The 20673-nt window shown below is 41.3% G+C and overlaps 1 protein-coding gene and 1 long non-coding RNA gene across 9 annotated transcripts in view; both read right to left on the bottom strand.

Moving 5' to 3' along the window:
* The window catches only part of LOC117511878, a 5047-nt gene extending 1147 nt beyond the window's left edge, over positions 1 to 3900 (bottom strand). For 3 of the 8 annotated variants that reach the window (XR_004561108.1, XR_004561111.1, XR_004561109.1), the window contains exons 1-6: positions 3615 to 3893; positions 2086 to 2116; positions 1145 to 1175; positions 974 to 1097; positions 358 to 419; positions 187 to 310 (exon numbers count right to left, since the gene is read on the bottom strand). This is a non-coding gene — a long non-coding RNA (uncharacterized LOC117511878). Of the gene's footprint in view, positions 1 to 186; positions 311 to 357; positions 420 to 973; positions 1098 to 1144; positions 1176 to 2085; positions 2117 to 3614 lie in introns of all 8 variants that reach the window. The other 5 variants (XR_004561115.1, XR_004561112.1, XR_004561110.1 and 2 more) reach the window with 5 other exon arrangements.
* oprl1 (opiate receptor-like 1) overlaps positions 1 to 6960 on the bottom strand; it is a 152326-nt gene extending 145366 nt beyond the window's left edge. The window contains exon 1 of the mRNA XM_034171792.1: positions 6716 to 6960. Coding sequence (XP_034027683.1) covers positions 6716 to 6924 — 209 coding nt within the window. The 5' untranslated portion in view covers positions 6925 to 6960. The remainder of the gene's footprint in view (positions 1 to 6715) is intronic.
* Positions 6961 to 20673: the final 13713 nt, after the last annotated feature.

Raw genomic sequence — 20673 nt, 5'->3', positions numbered from 1 at the left:
CCACGTCATTGTTACTCTCTTTAAACTACGACGACTTCATTGTTACTCGCTTTAAACTGCTACCTCGTCATTGTACTCGCTTTAAACTGCTACCTCGTCATTGTTACTTGCTTTAAAATGCTACCACGTCATTGTTACTCACTGTAAACTACGACCTCTTCATTGTTACTCACTTTAAACTGCTACCTCGTCATCGTTACTCACTTTAAACTACAACCTTGTCATCGTTACTCACTTTAAACTATGACCTTGTCATTGTTACTCACTTTAAACTATGACCTCATCATCATTACTCTCTTTAAACTATGACCTTGTCATCGTTCGTCATCGTCATCGTTACTCAGTTTAAACTATGACCTTGTCATCATTACTCGCTTTAAACTACGACCTCGTCAGCATTACTCACTTTAAACTGCTACCTCGTCATTGTACTCACTTTAAACTGCTACCTCGTCATTGTTACTCGCTTTAAACTACGACGACTTCATTGTTACTCACTTTAAACTGCTACCTCGTCATTGTTACTCGCTTTAAACTGCTACCTCGTCATTGTACTCACTTTAAACTGCTACCTCGTCATTGTACTCGCTTTAAACTGCTACCACGTCATTGTTACTCTCTTTAAACTACGACGACTTCATTGTTACTCGCTTTAAACTGCTACCTCATCATTGTATTCGCTTTAAACTGCTACCTCGTCATTGTTACTCGCTTTAAAAATGCTACCACGTCATTGTTACTCGCTTTAAACTACGACCTCTTCATTGTTACTCACTTTAAACTGCTACCACGTCATTGTTACTCTCTTTAAACTACGACGACTTCATTGTTACTCGCTTTAAACTGCTACCTCGTCATTGTACTCGCTTTAAACTGCTACCTCGTCATTGTTACTTGCTTTAAAATGCTACCACGTCATTGTTACTCACTGTAAACTACGACCTCTTCATTGTTACTCACTTTAAACTGCTACCTCGTCATCGTTACTCACTTTAAACTACAACCTTGTCATCGTTACTCACTTTAAACTATGACCTTGTCATTGTTACTCACTTTAAACTATGACCTCATCATCATTACTCTCTTTAAACTATGACCTTGTCATCGTTCGTCCTCGTCATCGTTACTCAGTTTAAACTATGACCTTGTCATCATTACTCGCTTTAAACTGCTACCTCGTCATTGTACTCACTTTAAACTGCTACCTCATCATTGTTACTCGCTTTAAACTACGACGACTTCATTGTTACTCACTTTAAACTGCTACCTCGTCATTGTTACTCGCTTTAAACTGCTACCTCGTCATTGTACTCACTTTAAACTGCTACCTCGTCATTGTATTCGCTTTAAACTGCTACCACGTCATTGTTACTCTCTTTAAACTACGACGACTTCATTGTTACTCGCTTTAAACTGCTACCTCATCATTGTATTCGCTTTAACCTGCTACCTTGTCATTGTTACTCGCTTTAAAAATGCTACCACGTCATTGTTACTCGCTTTAAACTACGACCTCTTCATTGTTACTCACTTTAAACTGCTACCGAGTCATTGTTACTTGCTTTAAACTGCTACCTTGTCATCGCACTCGCTTTAAACTGCTACCTCGTCATTGTTACTCACTTTAAACTATGACCTCTTCATTGTTACTCACTTTAACCTGCTACCTCGTCATTGTTACTCGCTTTAAACTACTATCTCGTCAGTGTTACTCACTTTAAACTATGACCTCGTCATTGTTACTCGCTTTAAACTGCTATCTCGTCATTGTACTCGCTTTAAACTGTTACCTCGTCATTGTTACTCGCTTTAAATTGCTACCACATCATTGTTACTCGCTTTAAACTACGGCCTCGTCATTGTTACTCACTTTAAACTGCTACCTAGTCATTGTTGCTCACTTTAAACTATGACTTCGTCAGTGTTACTCACTTTAAATTGCTACCTCGTCATTGTTACTCGCTTTAAACTACTACCTCGTCACTGTTACTTGCTTTAAACTGCGACCTCATCATCATTACTCTCTTTAAACTATGACCTTGTCATCGTTCGTCCTCGTCATCGTTACTCAGTTTAAACTATGACCTTGTCATCATTACTCGCTTTAAACTACGACCTCGTCAGCATTACTCACTTTAAACTGCTACCTCGTCATTGTACTCACTTTAAACTGCTACCTCGTCATTGTTACTCGCTTTAAACTACGACGACTTCATTGTTACTCACTTTAAATTGCTACCTCGTCATTGTTACTCGCTTTAAACTGCTACCTCGTCATTGTACTCGCTTTAAACTGCTACCACGTCATTGTTACTCTCTTTAAATTACGACGACTTCATTGTTACTCGCTTTAAACTGCTACCTCATCATTGTATTTGCTTTAAACTGCTACCTTGTCATTGTTACTCGCTTTAAAAATGCTACCACGTCATTGTTACTCGCTTTAAACTATGACCTCTTCATTGTTACTCACTTTAAACTGCTACCGAGTCATTGTTACTTGCTTTAAACTGCTACCTTGTCATCATACTCGCTTCAAACTGCTACCTCGTCATTGTTACTCACTTTAAACTATGACCTCTTCATTGTTACTCACTTTAACCTGCTACCTCGTCATTGTTACACGCTTTAAACTACTATCTCGTCAGTGTTACTCACTTTAAACTATGACCTCATCATTGTTACTCACTTTAAACTGCTATCTCGTCATTGTACTCGCTTTAAACTGTTACCTCGTCATTGTTACTCGCTTTAAATTGCTACCACATCATTGTTACTCGCTTTAAACTACGGCCTCGTCATTGTTACTCACTTTAAACTGCTACCTAGTCATTGTTGCTCACTTTAAACTATGACTTCGTCAGTGTTACTCACTTTAAACTGCTACCTCGTCATTGTTACTCGCTTTAAACTACTACCTCGTCACTGTTACTTGCTTTAAACTGCGACCTCATCATTGTTACTCGCTTTAAACTGCTACCACATCATTGTTACTCACTTTAAACTGCTATCTCGTCATTGTTACTCACTTTAAACTGCTACCTTGTCATCATTACTTGCTGTGTGTTAATGTTCAAATCTTCAGAATGAGTGCATTATTTTAAAATGAACAGATATGTGTTATGTTTTCACTTTGTACATTTTAAGAGTTGACATTATTGTAGTTATTCTATCCAGATTAATTTGATTTATAAATCAACCGTAAGTCAAATCTGCTTTCCTTTTCAAGACGTCTGCCTCACGGCTGGACCACTGTATGCTGTCAAGGGTAATGACTTTTGTTTTTTTTTGTGGCAGTCTTGTGGCCAGGCCCCTTCTGCTGGGGTACAGTTGAGCTCAGCTCCTGTCAGCTGCCTCACTGCTGCAAAATACATAGCAGACAGGAGCCAACAGGGTTTATAAATGTTTTTCACTGTTACTAACTATGTAAAAAAACATTAGCTGTCTAAACGTTATTGGAACTAAATTTATCTGAATCTAATTGGTTGGCTGATGGTTTTTGAAGTTATCCAAAAAGCTAATCCGCTAACAATCAAGTTAGCTTCATAAATGATCAGTTAGTGGATTAGCAGAACAGTGCCCACCATTGTCATTATTCGCTGTAAAACTATGACCTCATCATCGTTACTTGCTCTTAAACTATGACCTCGTCATCATTATTTGCTCTTAAACTGCGACCTTGTCATTCTTACTCTCTTTTAAACAACGACCTCATCATCGTTACTCACTTTTAAACTACAACCACATCATCATTACTCTCTTTTAAACTACAACCTCATCATTGTTACTCATTCTTAAACTACGACCTCATCATCATTGCCCTCTTTTAAACTATGACCTCATCATCATTACTCACTCTTAAATTACAACCTCATTATCATTACTCTCTTTTAACCCTCTGGGGCCGACACCAAGCTTTACTAAATTATAAATAACTTTTGAATGATATAAGATAGCAACTTACTTTTTTTGCTGAAAAGTTAACTCTGCTGACTTTTGAGCCAGCCATCGGCCATCTTTGTACTCTTCATAGAAGCTGTGTGATGACGTGTGCAATGTGACTGTCCAATCGGAATTGGTTCACAGTCACATGGTTTTCCAAAATCCAATCGTAGGGCAGATTTACGTCACGTGAAAAGCCAAAGATCATTTTCAGGAGTAATATGTTACTAGTTGGCCCGTTTGAATATCCCCCTGGGTGCTCCAATGAGTACATACCATTAGTACATCAGTGTGCCCTGCACCATTACGCACAGAGATCAGTGAAAGCAGGAGCAGACGGAGAGCATCCGATGACAATCTCACGTGCTCAAACAAAGAGTGTGTAACTATCAGGATTGCTCCACTAGTTTGCATGTGAATGTTACTGGATAACTCTGTTGCTTTCTCTGTGTAAAGCACTGTTTACCATATCAATGGACAACAAAACACATAGACCATTTTGTATATATTGTTCAAAATGTGCATTTGTGTTTATTGTTTGAACCTTTTTCTTGTACAGACTTTCACACAAGACTTCAAATTACCTTTATAAAGGGTCAAAACAGTTGTTTATTATAGTTTGCTGTGTGATTTGAATAAATGTGTGTGGAAAATTATTTTTTGCTTTATTTTTTCCTTGCCTAATTCTGATTGTAAACCTTTATTACACTTATAAAACACAACAAAAGCATATATATATTCTGAAAGCACAGGTTGTCCTGAAAAGAAGAGACATAACACTTGATTGTGGGATGCAATAATAAAACATTTATGCCAGGCGAATGAACTGTCCAAAAAATGCCCTCGGACCCCAGAGGGTTAACTGCAAATATTTACGAACCTGCCTGTTAAAGTGTTTCGTTAATTCTGGCTGCAAAAATCTCTTCACCTGAAGCACGACAACTGTGTGATCCAACTTTTATCTGAAGTGAAACTTTAAGAAAAAGTGTGTGAGCCACAAAGATAAGCACCGTGCACATACAGGCACACGTGCACTGAACTGTGTGTCTGTGTGATCAGTAAGGACACGTTCTTCCACTTCAGCCACAGAGAGCAGCAGCCGCCTGCCGAACCTAACGGTGTTACCAGAAAACACACGCACACGCGCTACTTGTGTTTAACATCCTTCATCTTACTTTTCTGCTGTGATGGTGAGAAAAATCTCATCATGTGAGGAAACCCGCAAACGCACAGCTGAGAAGCTGCTGCTGTGCTTGCAGGTCACTGTGTCCAGGAACTGGCAACTCTCAGCTTAGTCTTCAAACCTGATAAAACTTCTCCACCAAAAGTGATTTTTCATTTGCCCTCAAACACAAGACGTGTGACTGAAATGTTCCACACAAAGTAGAGTCTGAGTGCAAGAGTGCGAGCATGAAGTTGGTTCAGGCAGCTAACTCCAGTCTCAGGTCTGCATTTACATCGTATGTATCAACACACTGCTGCTGTGTCGCTGCATGTCCAAAAACAAACAAGTTGTCATTTGTGAGATTAAATAAGACAAGTCCGACTTCAAATATTGCCCGAATAAGACTTGTGTACATACATAACAGGAAGTGGAAAGAAAAAAATCATTAAACTTTAACCAATTAAGCATTTTCCTTTTCAAAAACAATATGTGGTTTTCAGAAAGTACTTTTGCAAAAATATGCCTGTGAAAAACGAGACGTCTTATAATCAGTGCCACATTATGATCAGACTTTTAATTAGGCCACACACACACACACACACACACACACACACACACACACACACACACACACACACACACACACACACACACACACACACACACACACACACACACACACACACACACACACACACACACTCATCTTCAACCTCTCATCCAAGATCAGGTCATGGGGGGTGCTGGAGCCTTTCCCAGTAGTCATAGGGTGTGAGGCGGGGTTCACCCTGGACAGGACACTAGTCTGTCACAGAGACACATACAGACAAACCAACACATTCACACCTACAGACAGTTTCCAGTCCACCTATCTTGCATGGCTTTGGATGTGGAAGGAAGCTGGAGGAAACCCACACAAACATGGAGAGAACATGCAAACTCCACATAGAAAGGCCACAGGTGGGAATCGAACCATGACCTTCTCTCTGAGAGGTAGCAATATAAAATATAATAATATAAAATTTTAATACTTTTAAAAATGTCTTTTCTATCAGCGTCACATGAATGATAACGTTTGGGTGTCATTGGACGTTAACACCATAAAATGTTTTACGACTTAATAATAATAAAAACCCAATTCAGTCATCTGTGCATTAAAATGATATTAAAAATCACAGTTTAAGAAAACAAAACAAAAACCTGTTATATTCATGTATCCATCCAGCAGTGTGTCTAAAGAAAACAGGCTGTAAAAGTAATAATGTAAATAAAATTACATTAATTTTGTTTTAATATTTTTATTTAATTATTGTCATGCTATAGATATTTGTTTTCACTGTGACATTAAAACACATATTTTTAGAAATTTTAATCTACAGGTGACTGAATTAAAAAACATAAAATGTAACATTTTTTTCTTCATTAAAAAAGTAAAAGTTGCAAAAGCGCAAAGCTGCCTTTTTCCTGACCGACATACTGGCAGCACTTCACCAGCATTCGTTTCAGTTCACTGTATTTATATAACGTCAGATGACAACAAAGTCGTCTCAAGGTGCCAACCACATGAGCAACAGCAAACTCCCTCTGCTGTTGAATAAAAATTCTTACCTTATGATCACATACATGACCAGGAAGTTTCCCACCAGGCCGATGACGCAGACGATCATGTAGACGACCACGATGGTGACCTTCACCCCCGTAGGCAGCAGGGCGTCGGTGTCGTTGTAAGGGCTGCTGAAGTTGTCCTGGTAGAGTGAGTCATTGTAGAGCTGCAGGTGACTCAGCTCGGCCAGCAAGAAGTCATCCGGAAAATCCATCTCTGACCAACAGCGAGTCACTCCAAAGCAACGTACCGTCGCCTAGACGATGGACAAAATGAAGCTTGATCAGACCAAACAAAGACACTTTTTACTGTATCTGTCTGACACGTCTGGACCCAATTGGTGCAGGTGTTGGACTGTTTGCCTTCTAGGGTTTGATACCGTCATTAGTTAAATGGACTGCATTTATATAGCGCTTTTCCATTTGCATCAGATGCTCAAAGCCCTTTACAATAATGCCTCACATTCACCCCGATGTCAGGGCACTGCCATGCATGGCGTTCACTACACACCAGGAGCAACTAGGGGATTAAGTGTAATTGGGATTAAGTGGGATTAAATGTAATTAAGGACCTTGCCCAAGGGCTCTTAGTGATTTTGCGGTCAGGCTAGGATTTGAACTGAGGATCCTCTGATCTCAAGCCCAACAGCTTAATTAACCACTAGGCCATCACCTCGTCCTCGGTCCCGATGGTAGTCAGTTCTACCGTCGGGACTGAGGAAGTTTTCCTGCAAGTGCCATTAAATCGTGTATTAGCCCCGCCTCACTAAGTCATGTACCAGGGCTTTGTTATGCCATCATTGGGAATAAAAATGAAATGTGGCCAAAGAAAAATAAAATCCAAGAGTGATGTTAGACAGGATAAGATGATGCTGTGTCTTGTGTACGTGTCATTAGGTGTCCCCATCCTGGCATCTGTAACACAATGATATAATACTAACATATTTTCCAGAGTATAAGTTGCACCTGTTTTAAAAAAGGTGTCTTGAAGAGATAACCCTCCTTATATAAGTAATACTGGCATATAAGTCGCACCTTTCTTTCTGTATTTTCAGTTCTTTAATTTGTGATTTTTGTGTATTGCTGTTGTGTACTTCTTGTTATTGGCATTAATTCTTTAATTATTGGATTTTAGAATGTTTAGTGCTTTCACTCCCATGAAAGTCCAATTTAAATAGTTACTACAATTATTACTATGAATAATAAATGCATGTTTTTTGGTATGTAAAATGCACCTGAATATAAATCGCACAACCTAGTAAATATTACTCAACTTGGACACCTTTTTATTTTAGCCAGTAATTTTATAGTTGTTCTCGATGAGACTCACAGAACAACCAACTCTTACTTTAAATAACTGCTCTGGATTTTTATTTTTTGCATTGTGTCTGGATCATACCATCGTCTTGTATCATACGAGACAATTTTTTTTATTATTATTATTTTTTTCAGATCAGGTGAAGTAAAAAAAGTGCGATTGGGTGTCGGTACCTGGAATTTGAAGTCGTATTGGTTCAAATGTGAAAGGTTCCAAATGCCCTTCGTGCCACAGCTCCGGGTCTACATGGCTGGACTTTAACCCAGGAGGCAGCTGTGCTTTGACTGTAACCATGACAACGCCATAAAAACCATCTTGCAATTGTGCAAACATGAGGACAGATGTCACCTGAGCACAGTTCTAACCGGTTTGAAAACCAAGCGTGTCTGTACTTTGATGAAACATACGGCGACACAAACAGTGATTTCAGAAAAGGTCATGTGACAGGATACTGGTGACATGTTTGACACACCCCTTCATTATTGTCGCCTTTGGGTATCTGTGTAAAAATTAGTCATCAAAAAGCATCAGAGGGCTGATGTAAAGCCTGCATGTGCTGCATCCTTGCTGCTAGTTCATGTGACCAATCAATCACAAATGTTTTTCTGATCAATATAAATTTTACATCATCTCTCAGTCCTTATTGGTTCCCGAAACATAGCAGAAAATATGTGTGTGGCACCATGTTTTTTGTTGACCTTGATGTTTGTCTGATCCTCTCCAAAAGTTCATTTTTTTACCTATCTTGTTCACACACACACACACACACACACACACACACACACACACACACACACACACACACACACACACACACACACACACACACACACACACACACACACACAGGACGGATTACAAAGCCCTGCTTCGTCACTTCGCCTGCATGCAGGGCACTAAGGCTGATTGCACCGTGTCTACCAAATCAATCAAACTGAGTCAAAGTTGTGAAATTTAGGGCTCAGCCATTCATTAACCGAAGGGTTGGTGGGTAGTGTTGAAGTGTCCTTTGAGCAAGACACTCAACTTCAAAGCTGCAAAACCTTGACTTGGAGCACATGAATTCATGAGACTTGTAAATAAACTAGTTTGGCAAAGAGAGAGCATATTTTCAGCTTTGCTGTCTGCACGTTCTCTTTTCGTTGTGGATTTTGACTTTCATCAAAGTGTGCCACAATCTGCAGAAGTGCAAGGTCTATCTCTTTATCTTTATTTATGCATGGAAAGCACGGGCCCTGCACATGGGCACCTCAGCAGCACTAATGAAGCTGAGACAAATCGTCTTCTTTCACGTCCCCCATCAAGATTTATCCCGTCCTCTGGGGAGCGTGGAGCGGACACACAACAAAGGCCTCCTGGCCGGGATTCAAACGGAAGACACTGCAATTACAGGTCATTAATCTCCGATGCCAAGGCCATCAGGAAGTCGAAAACAAATCAATGCTAAGTACAAGGGACAAGACGGGGACTCAGAATCAATCACTTTTAACCAAAACTCTCTCTGTGCTGGTGGAACAGGTTTGTGGCACAAACTGAGGTGCTACACAAACCAGCACGACCGCACAAACTCCATCTGATCCTGAAGACAATCTTGGAGCTTCAACAGCCAACACCGAGGCAGTTCCATGTTACTGAGTTTAACTCCCATGTTACTGAACCAGAGTTTATCTCCCACATTTCTGACTCAGAGTTTAACTCCTGCATTACTGACTCAGAGTTTAATTCCCATGTTACTGACTCAGAGTTTAACTTACACATAACTGACTCTGAGTTTAATTGCCACATTACTAACTCAGTTTAATTCCCGTTTTACTGACTCTGAGTTTAACTCCTGCATTACTGACTCAGTTTATTTCCCGTGTTACTGATTCAGAGTTCCCTTGTTACTAACTCAGTTTACCTAACACATGACTGACTCCGAGTTTAATTCCCGTGCTACTGACTCAGAGTTTAACTCACATGTTACTGACTCAGAGTTTAACTGAAGTGTTACTGACTCAAAATTTAACTCCTGCATTACTGACGCAGAGTTTAATTCCTGCATTACTGACTCAGAGTTTAATTCCCGCATTACTGACTCAGAGTTTAACTGAAGTGTCACTGACTCAAAATTTAACTCCTGCATTACTGACTCAGAGTTTAATTCCTGCGTTACTGATTCAGAGTTTAATTCCCGCGTTACTGACTCAGAGTTTAACTCCAGAGCTGTCACATGTCTGTATTATTTCTAGCAGATACACAGACATCAAATGAGATGCAGTCAGCTTTTTAACAAGTGCAACTCTGCCAACTCTCATCTCTGCTGCCTGATAGATTTGAACCACAACAAAATAAGAGGAAACTGGGAAATTTTATAACAAGCATGAAAAAATGCAAACATATTTTTGAACACAGACGTGAATGTGATGCTAACAGGTGGAAAAATCCCAAGTCCCAACCACAGACCATCAAAAACCAAGCCACCTTTGTAAGAGTGGGGGAAAAATGCTGTTCCTTGAATGACCACTTGAGGCTGGCTCTAAAAGAGAGCAGGTTCCCATAGATGTCTATGTTAAAATGTCTAACTTTTAGAGAAATAAATGTGATTACAGCCTGGCACAATTTTTTTTTTTAATAACTCATTAGTTCAATCCATAAAGTTATACATAATTAGGGGTGTGGTCCCTTTGACTGACAGGCAGCCTGTGTCACTGAGCCACCATTAGCCATAGCTGCTAGCGGTTGTAGACTGACTATGTCTGTCCTTTCTGTACATTTTATAGCAAATATCCACAATAATATGACTTGCTGTGCAGTTAATTGTCCTAAGAGACTTTCTAAGAAGGCTGGTATTTGCAATTAGTGAAAATTTCATATTATTATGTAATACATTTTGTGACAGTATCACAAAAAAAACAAAAACAAACGTGTGACCGTGGGCTGGTCTATTACAGCCAGGTGAAATGTGGGTGTGTCCTAAGCCTTTTGACATTTCAGTTTGATTCCCTGTTCAATATACAGGACATTCTCTCCACAAACTTTGCAGATGTTTCAATTTAATTACTTCTTTTTTGTAATACTAGAGTTTTTACTATCTAAACTCTGCAGAATCATCTTCGCCCCTATGCCACTGTGGACCTACTTAATCAGAGTCCTGATTCATGACTTTTCTGGCTGCAGCTTTGAGGTTTGACACAAAGACATGTGAGAGTGAAACTGAATGTTTAAGAATCAAACAGAAGCTATGAAAAGATTTTAAATCCAGTCCTCGACCCCCCCAGGGACATTCAGCTCGACTGTGTGGTAAAAACCACAGCGTTTCCTTCTAATTCTCCATTTTTGTGTAGCCACGCCCACATTATGATGGTCCGATCAATCCTGTCACAAATATCCTGGTTCTACTCCAGGTTCTGTTTCAGTGAAGCCTCAGAGATGAAGCAGCTGCTGCTCATCAACTCAAAACCCCAGAGCAGCGTACTTGCTAAGTTTGCACAGGCTTATCGCCTGGCCGGGACACTCGGGTCACATGTCTCTGTTCACTGTCCTCCCTCGATGTTAGCGTCTCTCCCTCCTCAGCACCAGCCTGGTACTTCTTGTTTTGGCTGCCGGAGCTTTGATGGATAAACCGCTGAAGTTGGAGTCGAAGCGTTGTGACCATGTAAGGCTACAGTGCCAGTCTGAGCAGACTGTTGCGCCACAAACACACACGTAAAAGAAGGCATGACACAGCAGACATCCCCATACGGACTTTACAAAAGAATATTTATTTGGTGAATGATTACTCACTTACATGAGTGTTAGAAAGTTTGACCACATGGACTTTTACAGATTTTAATTGTTTTATGATATCAAAATAAAAAGAAATAATCAGACCTTGAGAAGATTATATAAATAAATAAAAAAAAATGTAAATATTACAGAAAATCAAATATTGTTATTGTTATTGTTCCTTGGTTATAATAAGTAATTATCACTTTTACAACCATTTTTCAATAGACAAGTCAGCGGACAAGCATTAATTCTAAAGCGTCTTAGGGCCCTCTGCAGAAACACAGGTTAGAATGATAAATAATTAATAATAAAATAATATATTTTATTTGAAGGCACCTTTCTCTGCTCTCAAGGACACCATACAGTAATACACAAAGTCCAAGAAAGAAGCAACAATAAAAATCAATTTCTAGAATAGATCAGATGTGTTTTAAGTTGTGATTTGACGTCGGGGAGTGAATCAATGTTTCTGAGTTGGGATGGTAATGAATTCCAGAGACGGGGAGCAGAGTATTCCGCTCTGCTCCCCGTGGTAGTGAGATGGGCGGAGGAGACAGACAGGTGTGTGGAGGAAGATGATCTGAGGGAGCGGATGGGAGTAGAAAATGGATGAGGTTGGACAGATATGGGGAGGGGGGGGCAAGGTTGTGAATGGTCTTGAATGGTAACAGGAGGATTTTGAATAGAATAAGAAACTGAACCAGAAGCCAGTGGAGCTGTTGGAGGACAGGAGTGATGTGGTGGATACAGGGGTTCGAGTTAGGATGTGGACAGCTGAATTCTGGACCTGTTGAAGTTTATAGAGGGATTTAAGAGTGAGAACAAAGAGGAGAAAATTACAATTAATCCAGATGAGAAGTGACAAGACTGTGGACAAGGATGGCAGTAGTGTGGGGTGTAAGGGAGGGGCGGAGGCGAAGGTGGAAGCAGGCAGACCTGGTAATGTTATTGATGTAGGATTGAAAGGCTAGTGTGCTGTCAAGGATGACACCTACACTCTTAACCTGAGGGGAAGGTGAGACAGTGGAACTATCAATAATGAGAGAAAAACTGTCAGCTTTGGATAATGTGGACTTTGTGGCAGTGAGGAGAACCTTAGTTTTGTTACAGTTTAATTTAACAGGGTGAACCAGGTTTTTATTTCAGAGATGCAATCAGTAAGGGAGGTGGGCAGGAGTGGATAAGGGTTTAGTGCAGTGGTGTCCAAAGTATTCCAGAAAGGTCCAAGAGGGTGCAGGTTTTCTTTGCAGCCACTGACTCCAGCAGGTGATTTCACTAATTAACATCACTTTGAGCAGGTGGGATGAGTTCATTCCTACTTTGGACACCACTGGTCTTTAGTGGTAAGCTAGAGCTGGGCGTCATCAGCATAACAGTGGAAACGAATGTTAAATTTGTGGAAGTTATTGGCAGATGATGAAGAGAAGGAGCCCCAGGACAGAGCCCTGGGGCACACCTGAAGTGAGAGAGGTGGGGGTGGATTTAAAGGACTTGAGTTGGATGAAATGAATGTGGCCAGCAGTGTTGCCACAGTAACTTTGAAAAGTTACTTTGTACAGTTACATTTTACATTGACTTTATACAGTTACTTCATTAGCATCTGTGGACAACTTGTCGGCAGCTGCTCATTGCAACTAATAAAGTAACTAGTAAGCTAACCTGGTTATTTTTAAGATTGATTACTCAGAAAAGTAACTATTATTACCTTTGCTAATGAAGTAACTTTTCAAAGTAACTGTGGCAACACTGGTGGCCAGAGAGGTGGGATACAAACCAGTCTAATGGAGTGTGAGTTATTCCAATGGAAGAGAACCTACTGAGGAGGGTGGAGTGACAGATGGTATCAAAGGCGGCACTCAGGTCAAGGAGGATGAGGATGGTGAGGAGTCCAGAATCAGCTGCCGTGAGGAGATCATTTGTGATTTTATTGAGCATTGTTTCAGTGCTATGGAGTGGGTGGAAACTGGACTGGAACTGTTCATACATGTTATTGTGGGAGAGGTGAGAGTAGAGTTGGGAGGCAACTGTTTTTGTTCGAGGATTTGGGAAATGAAGGGTAGACTGGAAATCGGATGGTAGTTATTGAAATTGGAGGGGTCAGCGCCAGGTTTTTTCAAAATTGGGGTAATGGCAGCAGTTTTGAAGGGTGAAGGGACTGCTCCTGTGGTGAGAGAGGAGTGGATGATGGCAGAAATGAGTGGGATCAGAGAGGGAAGACCAGCTTTAACAAGCTGTGTAGGGAGGGGGGTCCAGTTGACAAGTGGTTGGCTTGGATTTTCGAACAAGTCCTATGATTTCTGAGAGAGTGAGGAGATGGAAGGAGGAGAATGAGTGTGTAGATGGGTGACAGTCGAGTGAGACGCTGAGGTGAGAGATTGATCCAAGGTGCTGGTGGATGTTTTTGATTTCTTTTTAATAAAAAAGGACATAATGGAGTTGCAGAAGGAAGTAGTGTACATGTGGGGGGGGGGGAGAGTCCTGGGGTTGGGTGATGTTAATAAGTAGGAAGAACAGTGACTTGGAGTTTCCCTCGTTAACAGTAATTATACTGGAGTAGTCGTGGGTTTTTGTGCTGGCAATGGTGACCTTATAATTTAAGATATGGTTTCTTTGTAAATACTGAGACCAGTTCTTCTGTGAAGGTGTTCAACTTGCCGACCTTGGGCTTTCATGAAACGAAGCTCGGGGTGAACCAAGGGGTGGAGATGGAAAAAGAACCAGATCTGGTTTTTAATGGAGCAAGAGAATTAAGAATAGTATGGAGACCATTGTTGTAATGAGAAACCAGGTCATCAGAGGTGGATAGGTTGTGGATGTCAAAGAGAAGAGGAAAAAGTGGTCGGTTATGGGAAGTTCATCAGCTGTAGGGTCAAAGAGGGATGACACCAGAGCAGCAGATTAGATCTAGAATGTGTCTTTTGGAGTGTGTGGGAACAGTGGTGTGTTGCTGACATGCAAAACTCTCTAGACAGGTTGTGAAGTCTTTGATGAGAGGCAGACTGATATTGTCCATGTGAATTTTGAAATCACACATCAGTATTATGTCTGATGAGCGAGAGGACAGATGGGTGAGAAAAGCAGAAAAGTCATTTAAAAGGTCACAATTCTGTTTGGATGGGGGGGGGGGGGGGGGGGGGGTGTAGATTCAGATGAGGTAAAGACTGGCACAGACACCGACTACACTTTCCACTTATTGGGCCTCATGTATCAATGTTACGCACTTGTGGCGTAAATGTATGGCGTAAACTTGAAATACACCAAAGTCGCCGTGACATGTATCAAGCAGTGTGCACCTGCCCATTTCTGGCATACACCTGACGTGATCTTGATAAATGCGGCGGGTGAAAACGATCGGAATTATAATAAACACGCCCATAAATATTCAGACTCCGCTTCAGACACACCCTCATTTTACGACATGGAAGCCAGGAAGACAGCAATGAAAAAGAACTCCACCAATCACGATGCGTGCCAATAGAGCGTCAAAAGCGGCTGTCGTATCACTTGTTTTGTAGTATATAATGAATAAAGTGTTACAGTGGTCCCTCATTAATCGCTGGAGTTACGTTCTGAAAAATAGCCCGTAATACGCAAAACCGTGACGTAGTGAACCTGGCCATTAAGGGGAAACAATATTTCAACCACAGAAGGTGTCCAGAGTTGAAAGACAAAAACTGTTCCTGGATTTAGAAACCTAGAATTTCGTGTGTTTGAAGAGACTGGACTTGCCACCCCTCTCCTACCAACTCCTAAGAGGTGACATGGTCAAAGTCTAGAAGATGATGATTATGTCCCTGATACTTCAATTCAGCTGGCTGAGCATGAAGGTGTCATGAAGATTTGTTTGACATCCACCCAGTTCTAATTTTAGGGGGAGGATCCCTGGAACATTCTGGCAACAGATGGAGTCACTGGAAAGGAGAGTGGAGAGGTTCTGGTGAGATCAAGACCTTAGGGCCCTCTCCCACTAGTGTTTAGGAGGATTTGCGTATGGATTGCGCACGAAACTGGCTCATATTCGCTTAACATCTGCAATATGCATGAAACATGCTCGTATGAGTTGGCTGACACCCGCACACATCCGCAATTATCCACAAAGGCACGTTTTTCCATTTCCAGGATTTTTGAGCTGCACAAAATTTTGGCTGCGGATGACATCCGCCTTACATACTCCATACATACACAAACATAATCTATGCGCTGTGTGTTCACCGTTATCTGCTGATATCCGCAACTGACAGGGATTTGCGGCTTCACAGCGGACTGGGACAGTGTGTAAAACGGATATTTTGCGTGCCCATCATGTCCACATCACAAACTAAAATAAGTTGTAGTGACTGCATACAGATTGGTCACAAATAAAGCATTTTTTTTACATCTGCTTTGCAGCGGATGCAAATCAGATGCGCTGTGTTCACAGCTGGCCGCCGTTCTTTGTTCTGCCGGCTGCTCTGCGCTGGACGCTGCCTATATAAAATAATTATTTCGTGGCGGGTTAATCATTTTATTCTGTAAATTAGCTGTTGAAAACGGCTCTAATCACCTCCTGAATCAGAGGAAGCTGGATGCGCGCGCGAACGGCTCCAGCTGCAGAAAGCATTTTGAACCGTCTAATCAATCAACTTTTTTCAATCAATCAACTTTTTTCTTATATAGCGCCAAATCACAACAAACAGTTGCCCCAAGGCGCTCCATATTGTAAGGCAAGGCCATACAATAATTATGAAAAACCCCAACGGTCAAAACGACCCCCTATGAGCAAGCACTTGGCCACAGTGGGAAGGAAAAACTCCCCTTTAACAGGAAGAAACCTCCAGCAGAACCAGGCTCAGGGAGGGGCAGTCTTCTGCTGAGACTGGTTGGGGCTGAGGGAAAGAACCAGGAAAAAGACATGCCGAGAAGGGGGGCAGAGATCGATCACTAATGATTAAATGCAGAGTGATGCATACGGAGCAAAAAGAGAAAGAAACAGTGCATCATGGGAACCCCCCCACAGTCTACGTCTAAAGCAACATAACCAAGGGATGGTCCAGGGTCACCCGATCCAGCCCTAACTATAAGCCTTAGCGAAAAGGAAAGTTTTAAGCCTAATCTGGTTCCACAGGAGAGGAGCCTGAAAGCTGAAGGCTCTGCCTCCCATTCTACTCTTACAAACCCTAGGAACCACAAGTAAGCCCGCAGTCTGAGAGCGAAGCGCTCTAATGGGGTAATATGGTACTACGAGGTCCCTAAGATAAGATGGGACCTGATTATTCAAAACCTTATAAGTAAGAAGAAGAATTTTAAATTCTATTCTAGAATTAACAGGAAGCCAATGAAGAGAGGCCAACACGGGTGAGATATGCTCTCTCCTGCTAGTCCCCGTCAGTACTCTAGCTGCAGCATTCTGAACCAACTGAAGGCTTTTTAGGGAACTTTTAGGACAACCTGATAATAATGAATTACAATAGTCCAGCCTAGAGGAAATAAATGCATGAATTAGTTTTTCAGCATCACTCTGAGACAAGACCTTTCTGATTTTAGAGATATTGCGTAAATGCAAAAAGGCAGTCCTACATATTTGTTTAATATGCGCTTTGAATGACATATCCTGATCAAAAATGACTCCAAGATTTCTCACAGTATTACTAGAGATCAGGGAAATGCCATCCAGAGTAACGATCTGGTTAGACACCATGCTTCTAAGATTTGTGGGGCCAAGTACAATAACTTCAGTTTTATCTGAGTTTAAAAGCAGGAAATTAGAGGTCATCCATGTCTTTATGTCTGTAAGACAATCCTGCAGTTTAGCTAATTGGTGTGTATCCTCTGGCTTCATGGATAGATAAAGCTGGGTATCATCTGCGTAACAATGAAAATTTAAGCAATACCGTCTAATAATACTGCCTAAGGGAAGCATGTATAAAGTGAATAAAATTGGTCCTAGCACAGACCCTTGTGGAACTCCATAATTAACTTTAGTCTGTGAAGAAGATTCCCCATTTACATGAACAAACTGTAATCTATTAGACAAATATGATTCAAACCACCGCAGCGCAGTGCCCTTAATACCTATGACATGCTCTAATCTCTGTAATAAAATTTTATGGTCAACAGTATCAAAAGCAGCACTGAGGTCCAACAGAACAAGCACAGAGATAAGTCCACTGTCCGAAGCCATAAGAAGATCATTTGTAACCTTCACTAATGCTGTTTCTGTACTATGATGAATTCTAAAACCTGACTGAAACTCTTCAAACAACAACAAACGTCTAACAAGTAAGTAAGTAAGTAAGTAAGTAAACTTTATTTATATAGCGCTTTTCACAGACAGGGGTCACAAAGCACTTTACAAGGTAAAACAATAAAAATATACAGTAAAACACTCAGTACTAAAAGATTATTGGCCATGAAAAGCCTGTTTAAAAAGTAGAGTCTTTAGTTGCATTTTGAACATCTCAACAGAGTCCAGGGATCGCAGGGACAGAGGGAGTTCGTTCCAGAGACGAGGCGCTACGGCTTTAAAAGATCGGTCTCCTCGAGTTTTAAAGGAGGTTCGAGGAACCATCAACAGGTTCTGACCTAAAGATCTGAGGCTGCGGGCTGAGGTGTAAGGCTGAATCAAGTCAGCAATGTAATCAGGAGCCTGACCATGTAGTGCTCTGAAAGTCAAAACCAAGATTTTTAAATTAATTCTGGAGGCAACAGGGAGCCAATGGAGGGGTTCCAAGATAGGCGTGATGTGGGCTCTCCTGTTGGTGCGGGTCAGAAGCCTCGCAGTAGAGTTCTGGACATACTGCAACCGATTTATCTCCTTCTTACCCAGGCAAGTGAACAGGCTGTTGCAATAGTCCAACCGCATGGAGACAAAGGCATGGATGATTTCCTCTAATTCTTTCTGTGACACCAATTGTTTAAGTTTGGCGATATTTCGCAGTTGAAAGAAGCAATTCTTCACAGGCTTGCTTGCGTGCTGAGCAAGAGACATTCCTTCATCAAAAATAACGCCAAGGTTTCTAAGGCTTGTTTTTGCCATTAAGCCCAAGTCACCAAGGAGGCTCCTGATAACAGGATCAGCACTGTCAGGGGCAACAATAAGTGTCTCAGTTTTTTCAGAGTTCAGCTGCAGACGGTTTCCATTAAGCCACTTCTTCACCTGTGACAGGCAGTCAAATAAAGAGTTCAATTTGTGGACTTCTGAAATCTTAAAGGAACAGTACAGTTGTAAGTCGTCCGCAAACAGGTGGTAGGAAATATCCCTGAAGTCCTGAATCAACTGGCCGAGGGGAAGGACATACAATTGAAATAGCAGTGGCCCCAAAACAGAACCTTGCGGGACACCATACTGTAAAGCAGCTGTTTTCGATAGTTTATGGCCAGCCAACACACTAAAGGTCCTTTCCTCCAAGTATGAGGCAAACCACTTCAGCACGGACCCCGACAACCCTACCAGATCGCGCAGCCGGTTGACCATAATGCTATGGATGATGGTGTCGAAGGCTGCGGACAGGTCTAGCAGGACTAGGACCGTGCATCTTCCTGCGTCAGTGGCCATCATGATATCACTAGACACTCTCAGTAGTGCGGTCTCGGTGGAGTGGTGTTTCCGAAAGCCTGACTGAAAAGTGTCATAGATGTTGTGCATCTCAAGGAAAGACGTTAGTTGTTTTGCGACCACTTTTTCCAGTATTTTTACTAGAAAAAGGAGCTTCGATATTGGCTGGAAATTCTTAAGCTCAGACTGGTCCAAGTTAGGCTTTTTGAGTCTTGGTTCCACCACAGCATGTTTAAATGAGCTTGGAAAGAGACCGGATGACAGGGACATGTTGAACATTTTCATGACCCATGGCCCAATTGAGTCAAAAGTATCTAAAAAAAGCTTGGAGGGAAGGACATCAAATGGGCATGAGGTCAGGTTCATTTTAGTTGCAACTGCTGCAATGTCTTCTAGTGACACTCGGTTGAAAGACGACCAGACCTGTAGGTCAAGGTAACAATGTAATTGTTAACATTGTCAAGGCTTGATAAAACAGTTGCGTGTTTTTTCCTTCTTGTGTGCAGCTGTTTATAACAGATTTAACTTCTTGTTATAATCCTTCAGATGAGCTGCGCTCTGATGCGATCCGCTGACATCACCACTCGCCCTGTTCACTGCTTCTTTACTCCAATCAACTTCTCCAAGTCCAGCAAATGCTCCAGAGGCTGTATTGTTGGTGTGAATAGTGATGCCGACGGCCTGAGTGCACTTCATTTATGACAATGCAGATGCCGTGCACGCACAACACGTGCGCGATGCATCATAAGACACCCGTAATACTGCCGTGATAATCGCAATTTGTCTGATCCCTTTCCTCACTACATGCGTTATACAACCGTGATTGTTCATCAAATATTCGCTATATATTATTAATATATCTGTAATTCATACTGGGACATTTGTCATTTTTGGCCATTTTTGTTGCAGATGACAGTGAACGCCCCTACTTTGTATACTCAATTCATGTGCAATTAATCCTCTGCCCAGTGGGACCGGGCCCTTAGATACTGTTATGGTCTTCTCAAGATCACCTTGCATCACAAATGGGCAGTGGTGGGCACTGTTCAGCTAATCAGATAACCAACAATTATCGAAGCTAATGTTTTTGTTTGTGGATTAGCTTTTCAGATAAGATTTAAAACCATCATCGGACCAATTATCTTCCGATAAATTTTGTTCCGATAACTTTCAGTCCGCTAACATTTTTTTTTTTTTTTTGCTGGTAAAGTGAGCAAAGTTTAAGGGTCAAAAACATTTGTAATCCCTAAAATGAAACATTTTAATCCCTGTCATGTGTAGATCAGTGGTTTATGGCAGACTGACTGTCGCTTCCTGATGACATCATCATTAAGTGCAAGACATGACTGGCCAGTCGATGCA

Source organism: Thalassophryne amazonica, chromosome 6 (assembly GCF_902500255.1).
Source record: "Thalassophryne amazonica chromosome 6, fThaAma1.1, whole genome shotgun sequence".
In the NCBI taxonomy this organism is placed as follows: domain Eukaryota; kingdom Metazoa; phylum Chordata; class Actinopteri; order Batrachoidiformes; family Batrachoididae; genus Thalassophryne; species Thalassophryne amazonica.
This window is presented reverse-complemented; position numbering and strand designations above follow the sequence as displayed.